This window comes from Nannospalax galili, unplaced genomic scaffold (assembly GCF_000622305.1).
Source record: "Nannospalax galili isolate Female #2095 unplaced genomic scaffold, S.galili_v1.0 scaffold1750, whole genome shotgun sequence".
NCBI classification, from domain to species: domain Eukaryota; kingdom Metazoa; phylum Chordata; class Mammalia; order Rodentia; family Spalacidae; genus Nannospalax; species Nannospalax galili.
The window spans coordinates 14,874-26,758 of NW_008329031.1; the positions used below are offsets into that span (position 1 = coordinate 14,874).

The window sequence follows — 11,885 nt, forward strand, 5'->3', positions numbered from 1 at the left end:
GGTACTATGGTACTGGTTCTATGGCACTGGTTCTATGGCAGTGGTACTATGGTACTGGTTCTATGGTACTGGTACTATGGTAATGGTACTATGGTACTGGTACTATGGTACTGGCACTGGTTTTATCTTTGGCTAGAGGAAACTGATCTAGGTTGTTCCATGGCCATAATAGTTTTGTTTTTGATTTATTTTATGTGAGTGTATTGCCTAGATGTATGTGAGTACACCCACGTCCTGCCATGCCCAAAGAGGTCAGAGAGGGTGTCAGATCCCCTGAAACTGGAGTTATAGACTGTTTTTGACTGCCATGTGGGTGCTGGGAATTGAACCTGGGTCCTCTGCAAGAGCAACCAGTGCTTTTAATCATTGAGTCATCTCTCCAGCTCAGGCCACTCAGTCTCCTTTCCACGCTAACAGGCTTCTGTCTACCCTTGGATGGCTCTGACTCCTGAAGCTGAGCAGCGGCCGACCATGGTGGTCCACATGGAGGTGGCGTGGACCGTGGTGGGCCATGTGGAGGTGGCAGGAGGCTTTTGCTGGCTATGACTCCCTTTGGAGACCAAGCCCAACACCTTTGCTGCAGTCAGCCAGCTCACAGACCTGTGGTTTTGTGATGGAAGGTCTTGATCCAGAAACCAGTCCTGCAAAACCATACCTTACAAATGCACCACCTGGTGGCTGCTGCAGTCACTACTAGGACTGCAATCCTGCCTAGGCCTCCCTAGTCTGAGATTACAGGCTTGAGCCACCACCCCTGGCTCTTTGCTTTAACCATTTGTGCTGGATAGTTGTAGTGTCAATTTGACATACCTGGGTTGAGGGAGCCACAATTGGGGAATTGCCTCCATTGAACTGGCCTATGGTCATGTCTGTGGGGCATCTTCTTGATTACTGTGTGATGTGGGAAGGCCCAGCCCACTGTGGGTGGTGCCACCCTGGGGCAGGTGGGCCTGTGTTGCATAAAAAAAGAAGGCTGAGCCAGAGGAGCAAGCCAGTAAGCAGCATTCCTCTATGGTCTGTGCTCCAGTTCCTGCCTCCAGGCTCCTGCCCTGAGTTCCTACCTTGGGCTCCCTGATGAACTGTGACCTGGGAGATGTAAGCTGAATAAACCCTTTCCTTCCCAAGTTGGTATTGGTCAGAGTATTTTGTCACAGCAATGGAGAGACAAACTAGGACACCATTAAAGTTGGATATATTATGGTATATATACACAGCATATAGCACAAATCAGAAATGTGTGGAATATTTATTTCTACAGGTTAATATTAAGTGATTGCAAGAATTTAGTAAGTGGAGAAAAGTATGCTACAAAGTAAAGGGGAAAACCCCAGTACTCAGGAGGTAGAGGCAGGTAGAGGTAGAGGCAGTCTCTGTGAGACTGAGTCCAGCTTGGTCTACATGCTTAAGTTCTAGGTCATTTGTAGTTACTGGGAAACCACATCTCAAAAAAAAAAAAAAAAAAAAAAAAAAAAATCAAGTCATTACCCATGAAGCACGAAGGATGGAAAGGGAGGGTAAGCATTTCAGAGTAAGGAAAGTGGTCACAGAGATGTAGAGGCTACGGTGTTAACTCAGTGGTGGAGTCCTTGTTTCACAATCTCAAGGCTTAAAATCTCTAGCACAGAGACAAGTAAATATCCCCTCTCTCCAAACACCCCCCCCCCAAACTCTGGTCTCCACAAGCACACACACGCATGCTCAGATAAACAAATAAATAAATGTAATTCAAACAACAACAAAACAGTAAGTCCTCCTCCTCCAACACAGAGTTTGAGGCCAGCCTGGTCTGCATGAGACCCTTTCTCAAAAAACTAAAACCAACTAACAAGGAAAACACAAACAAACCATGTTACCTAGCTTTGTCCACACAACAGGTAAAGAGACACTAGAACTCATTAACACCAGGACAAACATTCAGATTATGGTCCGGAGCATGGTTTGTGATGGGTATGGGGCAAGGAAAGTACAAAATGAACCCAGAAAGCAACCAAACACTCCTAGAGCTGGGCCAAAAGACAGGAGCAATCTGAATCGGCTCCTGTTGGTCTAAGGTAAAACATCTTGGCCACCGACAGCAACTGACAGCTCATCATATTTATTTAAATGTTTGGATTTATTTATTTATAAACAGGTTTCTTGTAGCCCTGACTGGCCTCAAACTTGCTGTGTAACAAGGATGATACTGAACTTCTGATCCTCCTGCCTCCATCTCCCAAGAGCTGGGATTACAGGTGTACACCACCAAGCCAGGTTTTATTCGGTGCTGGGATTTGAACCCAGGGCTTCATGCATGGTAGGCAGCTACTCCACCAACTGAGTTATGTCTTCAGCCTAAAGTTTGCATTAATAATGATAGTTGCTCACTTTTCAGGGATTTTACCTAATAGGAATTTTTTTTAAGTGCAAGGTAATTGTCTGATTTTTTTTCACAAATGCCATTCAGCATTACTCATTTATTACTTACCTTTTTCTTACGAATATGTAAAATCGATGTTTGATAAAATTTCCATACACATATATATGGGTGTCTTTGGAAAGCTCTTCCTTTATTTGACTGTCCATCCTTGCACATTTAATAATACAAGACCACCTCAACTACTATGACTTTATTATATAACTTATGTTGTAGGACAAATCTTTTCAACTTCATTTTTTTCTTCAAAATTGTCCTGAATTCTGTAAATACTTTTTTCTGTATAGATGTGAAAGATGCTAGGACAGCAATCTCAACAGATGTGTATAACCTATTTTTCAAAATTACCAACCCCACATGGACAGTGTGAAAAGTATTAACTGAGTAAGTGATTGGACTCCCAAGATTCTGCAATATTGGAAGTAATAAAGTTCTATTTACTGAACCTGGATATTACCTACTTAGGGGCAGGGAGGGAGAAGCTAAAGCTTTTGAAATGCAAATTTTCCTTTAAATTGAAGTAGATTCATAATGAATGTTTTGATCGGATGAGAACTGGAGTAGAGACAATCTTGAATTCAGTATGCATAGTTCTTGCTATATTCCCACAAATATTAGCAATGTTTTCTGTAACTTTCCAAGAAGTAGTGACTTTAACTAAATACCGAGAACGTGTGTATTTTGGAAAGTTCTTAGTCACTGTGAACCACGACATTTCTTTTCTCTGTATCACAAACTGTTATAAATACTTTCTTTTTACTATTAAAATTGGAACGGAAGGCCGCCTGTTCTATGACTGACTGACTGGCAGGCACAGAGGACGGGGAAATGGGAACCGGTTCAGGGTCCCGGAATTCCCCTGGCAGCCTAAACTAGAGGCTAGTTTTATTTCTAAGTTTTTGAAAGGTTTGCCACTGGAGTTCCCCCCGAGATTAGAGTATCTAATTTCACTGGCAAAGATGGTCTTGCAGAAAGTAAATCGAAACGTTGAAACCCCGGCATGGTGGCACACACCTATAACCCCAGCACCCAGAAGACTGCGGCAGGATCATGAGTTCCAGGACAGCCTGGACACTATAGCGAGATTTTTGTCTCAAAAAGAACAAAACAAGGCAACCAAACAAATAAAAACAAAACAACACTCACTCAACCCGGAAGAAAAAAAAACAAATACATTAAAAAATCCTTCCTTGCACAAGTACTGAATTACAGCACTTTTAGTGTGTTTGGGGTTGGGGCGACCACAAAAATGACTAGTAAAATGAAGGTTTCTAAATTTTACTTTCCCAGTTTTTAAATTTATTCTTTCGTAATTTCATTATACACTCACAGATAACGTACTTTGATTAGTCCCCCCATTCCCACCGAGAGTCCCTTCTTCCCACGTCCCCTTCCTTTTTCTTGTCTTTTTCCTTGTGGCCCGCTGCATGGGCTTTTTTTTTCTTTTTTTATTTAAAAAAGTTTCATAGGGCTGGAGAGAGAGCGCAGGGGTTAAGAACACTGGTTGTTCTTGCAGAAGACTCAGGTTCGAATCCCAGCCCCCACATGGCAAACAACTCCAGTTCCAGGGGATCCGACAGTCTCTTCTGTCCTCTGCAGGCACTGCACGACACGGGTGCACTTACCTACATGCGGGCAATTACACGCATACACGTAAAATTTTTACAAAAATTTCCATCACTTGACTATAGGCTTTTTTTTTTTTTAAAGAAAGGGCGTCACGTAGCTCAGGCTGTCCCAAACTCACTGGGTAGCCAAAGGTAGGCTTGAACTGGGATTAAAGGTATGCACCACCATGCCTGCCTGCCTGCCTGCCAAACAGCCCATATATCAAGCACCTTTAATGCTGTGTCAGAAAAAAACATTCTATGCCTGTACACGCACATATATATAGTCCACTGTAACCAAGCGTTGCGAGGCCAGCTCACGTAGCCAGCGATAAACCTTTGCAACGAAGCCGGTCTGTATTCGCAGCCTTTGCAGTGAAGCCAGCTCTGCATTCGTGCCTCTAGGACCCTGCGGGAGTGAGCCGGGAAAGCCCAGTTTCCCGAAGGGCTCGTGGCGGCCAAGTCCCCTCAGGAGAATGCTCCAAACCAGACGCTAAAGGGGCGCGGCAGTTTAGGTTTGAAATCAAAACTCGGAACATCTGCTGGACTCCGCCGCACGCCCCACTACGCCCAGGACCCCCGCTCACGCTGGGACTAGCCTCTTTCCGACCGCTGGCAAAGAACACCGGAAGTTCGGCTTCACAGACTTGACCGGGCATGCGCAGGCGCAGCGCTCGCAGCTCGCGCGCCCTTCCCCACGGTGGAAGCGCGATGTGCTGACGTCACCACGCGTCCGCAACGGCCCTGCTGGCCCCGGGGGCCTTCGGGAACTACGCCCGGATACCAGGCCGACAGAATCTCACTGCGGGCGGCGTCTCGCCTGGGCGGCGGTGTGGGGCGCCAGAGGCGGTGAGTGCAGGTCCTTCGGGCGGGCCCGGTGGGGCGGCTTCCCGGCGGAGGCCGCGCAGAAGCGACCAGGCCGCGGCTGCCCGAGTTCCGCCGTCAGCCGGGCCCCTGCAGTCCAACGGGGTCTCAAAGGCCCGGCTGGTTCCCCGGTCTCCTCAGGCCTCCGCCCGCTCGCCCAGCCTTCGGACCTCCGGCTTGCGCTTCCAGGTTGGTCTGGTCTGAAACTCCTCTTGCCTCGGCCTCGCGTGCGCCACCCCTCCGGCCGTCAGGTTTCTGCGGGGTTGTAACTTAGCACTCTCGCAGGTCTTCGGCGGCTCACGGCGACAGCTTGACCACTGCGATGCCTGGCTCGTAGTCGGACAGTGTGTGGAGCGAAGGAACTCCAGGAGATTGTAGGGGGAAGGCATCGTTTCTCTTCCGTTTCCCGTCTACCGGTCGCCCACCTGTGCACGGAGAGCAAAGTCGGTAGGGTACCTGCTCGAGGAGACCTAGTAAGATCCAAGACCTGGCGTGTTTCTTAAGTCCCTGGCGCAAGTGGTAGCACTGCCAATGCCAGGGCTTTGCAGGATGTCACGGAGAGCAAAGTCGGTAGGGTACCTGCTCGAGGAGACCAAGTAGATCCAAGACCTGGCGTGTTTCCTAAGTCCCTGGCGCAAGTGGTAGCACTGCCAATGCCAGGGCTTTGCAGGATGTCGTATTCGGTATTGGTTCTGGGATGCTTTCAGTGGTTCTTTCTTTGGGATTCTTCAACGGTTTGCATTGAGCTCTTCCCTTTACTAGAATAGCTTAGTCCCCCAGCGACTTGACATTAAAAACTAGTGTTGCTGTCCAATGGCCCTCCCTGGGTGGCCTCCAGCACCTGATCCTCCTGCTTGTCTCTCTTCCAAGGGTTGGAATTCTACGTCTATTTTAACGATGCTGGGCTCAGAAGCTTCTCCCCCCCCCCTCATTTTTAGTGTTTGTATTTTAGTGCTAGGGATCGAACCCAGGGTCCTTGACAAATGCTATTCCACTGAGCCACACCCCCAGCCTCGCAGTCTTCCCCACACCACCACTTTTGCTTTTTGTCTCCAGGAAAGTGCCAAATCAAAATACCTTTCAGAACATGGGAAGAGCCAGGCGCGGTAGTGTAGTCCCAGCACTTAGAAGGCTGAAAGGCAGGAGAATTCCCACAAGCTTGAGGTGAGCTTGGGTTACAGAGTGAATTTCTGGCCAGCAGGGACCACAGAATGAGACCGACACCCCCCCCCCAAATAAAAAGACCCTCAAAAAAGGCTAGTGAAGTATTTATGTAACAGTAAGGAAATAGTAGATACGTTAAAAAATTGAGGCGACTGGGGACAAAATGTTTTCCAGTGTGGGATTGTCCATTTGTCTTTAAAGGTGCAAATAAAAATATGTATAAAGTTGTACATTTTAAAGACGTGTATTTAATGCTGGGGAGGATATTGTACTTAGGTAATATATTTTAATTAAGAGCTCTTCTGATTAGAAAGTTGTGCTGAGGAATTGCTAGAGTTTGGGTGTACCAGGAGAGTGTAAGTTATCCTTTGATTTTACCAAGTGAATTGAAGAGGCTGTAAGTTCTACTTACTGTACAATCCCAGTTTTCTAAAATGCCTTTTGTTTTTCTTTTCAGATTTACAGCCCCAAAGAGCCTTCATTTCCACTCATTTTTCCCAGAAATAAATCCCATCATGGAAATCCTAAAACTTTATAAAAGGATGCAGTTTGAATTCTGTGGAGTGTACTTTTGTATATGAATAATTATATCTTAAAACTGTTGAGATTTCAGAAAGAATGCTAGTAAAGTATGATACATTTTCAAAATAGTAATTCTGTTGGTAATAAGATATTTTGTTAGGCATTTGTGATAACAAAAGAAAGCTGTATCTTTTGATAAATTGATTCATCTTTGACTACAATATAGCGGGATGATCCCTAAATGAAGCACAAGTCCATGTTTTTCAATGCAGTGTATTTATGTTTATGGAGAAAGTACTGTCCATTGATCAGATGTATCAAATGATGGACACAGGCAGAATTAACAATATAGTGATCCATAATAGTTAACCAAGGTGGAAGATTAACAGTCTGAGCTTTAAGCAGAGCTTATTGACCGCATCTGCTGTAGTCTTAACTAAGCTGATGTTAACTTCCCCTAAAGCTACTGATGCTAATAGAACCCTTAAGTAAATACTGTGATGATAAGCTGTGTGAGATTAGTTTTTAGATTATATAAACATGTGAAAAGTGTAGTTGCTTTTATTTGGTAGAAAAAAAAAGAATAGTTTGGATGTCATATTTAAAGTCCTTATAAGGGAAAAAAGCCTGCTTATTTTTCTGGTGTAATCAGTAATCTGTCCAGTATGCAGACTTGTAATGAAAAACAAATTAAAGATATAATTAGATATTATGTAATTGCTTAGCATTTTGAGAATAGAAACTTTTTGAGAAAGCAAGACTTTCTGATATTTTCAGAAGTGCATAAACTTTCTGGGAGCCTTTAGTTATACCAGAGTGTGAGTAAATACCTCTGTTGGTTACCTAAAGAGTTAATAGAGTTCCAAAGAGTATATAAATATTATCTTGGTAATTTAGGAGAGAGAATCATCCTGTGTGAGTGTAGACTCAGATGTAATCCAGTGCATTCTACCTAAATAGGAGTATTTTATTCCTCTGTATGGTGAAGATCTCATTTAGTGTGAGGAGGTGAGAAATTTCATGTGAAAGTTTAAGCCATCAGAAATATATCACCTCATGCACAAAACTACCTCCCAAAGTGTTGTCCAAGGTACCTGCATCAAAGACTAAACGGATGATGGAAGATAGCAGAGTCTTGCCAAATTGGACAAAAGAGAGCAAAGAAAAGATGAAGTACGACTTTTCGTGTGAACTCTACAGAATGTCCACGTACTCCACTTTTCCCGCTGGAGTTCCTGTCTCAGAAAGGAGTCTGGCACGCGCTGGTTTTTATTACATGGGTGTGAATGACAAGGTCAAGTGCTTCTGCTGTGGCCTGATGCTGGACAACTGGAAACACGGAGACAGTCCTATTGCAAAGCACAGACAGCTGTATCCCAGCTGCAGCTTTGTGCAGAGTCTGGTTACAGCTAGCCTGCATGCCACTGCTAAGAATGCCTCTCCAGCAAGAAGCAGTTCTGCGCATTCTCTGTCTTCTGCTTTGGAACACAATGCCTTATTCAGTGGTTCTCCCTCCAGCCTTCCGTCAAACCCTCTTAATTCTGGAGCAGTGGAAGACTTCTCTCCAGCAAGGACTAATCCCTACAGCTATGCAATGAGTACTGAAGAAGCCAGATTCCTTACTTACAGCGTGTGGCCATTAAGCTTTCTATCACCTTTAGAATTGGCGAGAGCTGGCTTTTATTATATTGGACCTGGAGATAGGGTGGCCTGTTTTGCCTGTGGTGGAAAGCTCAGTAACTGGGAACCAAAGGATGACGCTATGTCAGAACACCGGAGACATTTTCCCAACTGTCCATTTTTAGAAAACTCTTTGGAAACACTGAGGTTTAGTATTTCAAATCTCAGTATGCAAACACACTCAGCTCGGATGAGAACGTTTATGTACTGGCCATCTAGTGTTCCAGTTCACCCCGAGCAGCTTGCAAGTGCTGGTTTTTATTACGTGGGTAAGAAGTTAACAAATAATTACATTACTAGCTTGTTTTATGTATTAGACCATGTGGGTAGCCAATTTATGGTCTTTTTTTTTTTTCTTTTCCCTTTTTTAGATCGCAACGATGATGTCAAATGTTTTTGTTGTGATGGTGGCTTGAGGTGCTGGGAATCTGGAGATGACCCATGGGTAGAACATGCCAAGTGGTTTCCAAGGTAATTGGTTCTTAAAATTTTTTAAAATTTTTCATTGTGGTGTGGAGGATGGAACCCAGTACATCTGCTAGGCAAGTATTCTACCACTGAGTTGCATCCCTAACCTCCCCAGTTTTGTTATTACCTAGAAGGAATTAAGGGGTACTGCTGTTTATAGAATAGAATTAGAAATTCTGTTTGTAATCGATTATCTGTGTGGATCCCATTTGTAAAATGAATTGGTTGTGTTTTTACTTATAAAATGCACATAACCCAAAATACACTATTTTAGCCATTTTAAATGGATTCTCCTGTAGCATTAAATACATTCATACTGTTTTGTAGTTATCTTCAGTATTCATCTGCATGATTGTGAAGACTCTGTTGAACCCCTTTAAAGAAACTAAAGAGACCTTTTGTCGTTTCTGTATCTGTGATGAGCAGGAATTTTGAAGCACCAAAATATTCTTGAATGGAGGTCAGAGGGTAGTTTTCAGGATTTAGTTCTCTCCTGCCATGTCTGTCCTGGGGATCAAACTCAGGTCATCAGACTTGGTGGCAGGCACTTTTACATTCTGAGCCATCCAGCCCCTAGAATTTTTAAAATTATTTATTTTAGTTAGTTATTGTTTGAGGCAGGGTCCCTATAGCCCCAGCTGGCCTGAACTCCCTATGTAGATCGGCTGGCCTCCATCTCACAGAGATCCACCTACCTCTGCCTTCTAACTGCTGGAGTGGAGCGAAATGTGTGCCACAACATCCAGCTCTTTTTTTTTTTTTTTTTTTGAGAAAAGGCTTTCTTTTTGACCTGGATAGACACTGTGGAGATACATAGATACAGATATTTTTTTTAAGAGCTTTATTAGTGGAATACTAGCCTGTGATTTCTTGTAGGCTCCATTAGAGTTTGGTATGTAAGAACCTGTTTGATAAAAGCAGCATGTTTATTGTAATAGTCTCCTAATGCGAATTTAGGGTCCCCCACAAATGCTATAGTGTTCACTGTTCCAAATCAAGCAGCATATAGTGTAGAAAAGCATGTTGTCCTTAATCTGCCTTGTAGCATTTGAGATTCCCAGGCAAACGTTATGGCTATCAGTATCCTGCATAAACTTTTTTTTTTTAACTTCTAAAAAATTTTTATTATTTTTATTTTATGTGTACGTGTGTATTGCCTGCATGTAGGTAGTAACTGCACCCATGTTGTGTAATGCCCGCAGAGGTCAGAAGAGGCTGTTGGATCCCCTGGGACTGGAGTTATGGACAGTTGTTAGCTGCCATGTGGGTGCTGGGATTCAAACCTGGGTCTTCTGCAAGAACAACCAGTGTTCTTAACCACTGAGCCATCTCTAAAGCCCCATCTTGCATAAACTTTAAGGTGTCTGACACCTTGTGTTTGGCCAGAAATGTCAGAATTTTAAATGATACAGTTAACTTGGCTCTGTAGAATTACATGTATATAATTTGAAATTTAACTGATGTTCTGAAAGACAAAATAGCTTTTAAGTACTAGCATTTGAATTGCTGTATTTTGTGCTTTATAAAATAAAAGCCTTTGTAATTTGTATTTTAATTGGTTAACTAAGGGAGAAGATTTAGAAATGCTCTTTGTAAATACTTCTCTGAAAGCAGATTTTAGTTGTGACTGATCTTTAACCTCAGTAAGTGGCAAACCATAATGGATGATCATTATCGCTATATTTTAGTACACACCATTATTTATCAATATATATTTATCATTATGTATATTCAGGCCCTACTAGGTAATATTTTAGATGTTATGGATATAATAGTGAACAAGACAGATAAAATTCTGTGTTCTTGAAATATTGGAGGCAATATGGGGCAGACAAGGTTTATTATGCTTCATGTCTTTAACCATTAGTAATATAAATTAATTAGTTCAACTAATAGTTCAAAATTGTACAAAAATCTGGTTCACCGAAGACAGCTAACGAGTGATAAACTTGAATCTTGAGCTTGCTTGCATGTTCTGTATGTGTTTATTATATTTACTATCAACCTTTTGTTGGAGTGTTCTGTTTTAAAGGGATGATAATTTTATTGAGTTTTTAAAAATTTTGTTTGGGGGCTGGAGAGATGGCTCAGTGGTTAAGCCCACTGGTTGTTCTTTTTCTGAAGACCTGTGTGCTGGATAGCTTTAGTGTCAACTTGACACACCTGGGTTGAGGGAGCCTCAATTGGGGAATTGCCTCTATTGGACTGGCCTGAGGCCATGTCTGAGGGCATCTTCTTGATGAGTGATGTGGGACGGCCCAGCCCACTGTGGGTGCTGCCATTCCTGGGCAGGTGGGCCTGTGTTGCATAAGAAAGCAGGCTGAGCAGGGGCCAGGGGAGCAAGCCAGTAAGCAGCGTTCCTCCATGGCCTGTGCTCTAGCTCCTGCTTCCAGGTTCCTGCCCTGAGTTCCTACCTTGGGTTCCCTGATGAACTGCGACCTGGGAGCTGTAAGCTGAATAAACCTTTTCCTCCCCAAGTTGGTATTGGTCAGAGTGTTTTGTCTCAGCAATGAAGAACAAAGAAAGACAGAGATTGGTACCAGAAAGTGGGATATTACTGTAGACCTTGGTGTTTTGGGGAGGACTGTGGAAGTGTTTGGAACTTTGGGCTGGAAAAGCCATTGCATGCTCAGAGTTTGTTGCTGTAGAGCTTGGAACAGTTATGTTGAAAGAGTTGTAGACGATGGAGGCCTGGCTTGTGAAGCTTCAAATGGAAGTGGAGACTATCAGGGCTGTTCATGTGAGATTTTGGATTGAGAATTTCTGGGTTCTGGTCAGCTGGGGCTGAAGAATCAGCTGTGATAAAGAAGAGACCAGAACCGGAAACAAAACCTTTGCTTTGCTAGGACAACTGATGCTGGTTAGCTGGGGCTGAAAAATCAGCTGTAAGTAACAAGAGACCAGCATCACTGAGGTGAAATCTTCTGGGAGGTATTTCCTCAGGGTCAGCACACAGAGGGGACCCGAGCCTCTATCTCAAGCTCTCAAGCTGGAAGCAGGACTTGGTCATGTGTAAGAGTCTCCTGCATGGTTCTGGTGTTGAAAATGTGAAGGCGTCACAGAGAGCAGCTGAGGCTTGGCACACAGAGGCCGGGAAAGGCCATAGGTGAAAGTGCAGCTTCAGTTGCAGTGAAGACCCCAGGACTGAAGGGGGTCATGGAGAGAAT

General features: G+C 43.8%; 1 protein-coding gene across 1 annotated transcript in view; it reads left to right on the plus strand.

Annotated features, from left to right (window-relative positions):
• Positions 1–4,729: 4,729 nt before the first annotated feature.
• Positions 4,730–11,885, plus strand: part of LOC103731538 (baculoviral IAP repeat-containing protein 2) — a 28,596-nt gene continuing 21,440 nt past the window's right edge. Inside the window, 6 exon segments of the mRNA XM_029561951.1 lie at positions 4,730–5,073; positions 5,170–5,331; positions 5,941–6,048; positions 6,506–7,676; positions 7,678–8,519; positions 8,622–8,721. Coding sequence (XP_029417811.1) covers positions 7,627–7,676; positions 7,678–8,519; positions 8,622–8,721 — 992 coding nt within the window. The 5' untranslated portion in view covers positions 4,730–5,073; positions 5,170–5,331; positions 5,941–6,048; positions 6,506–7,626.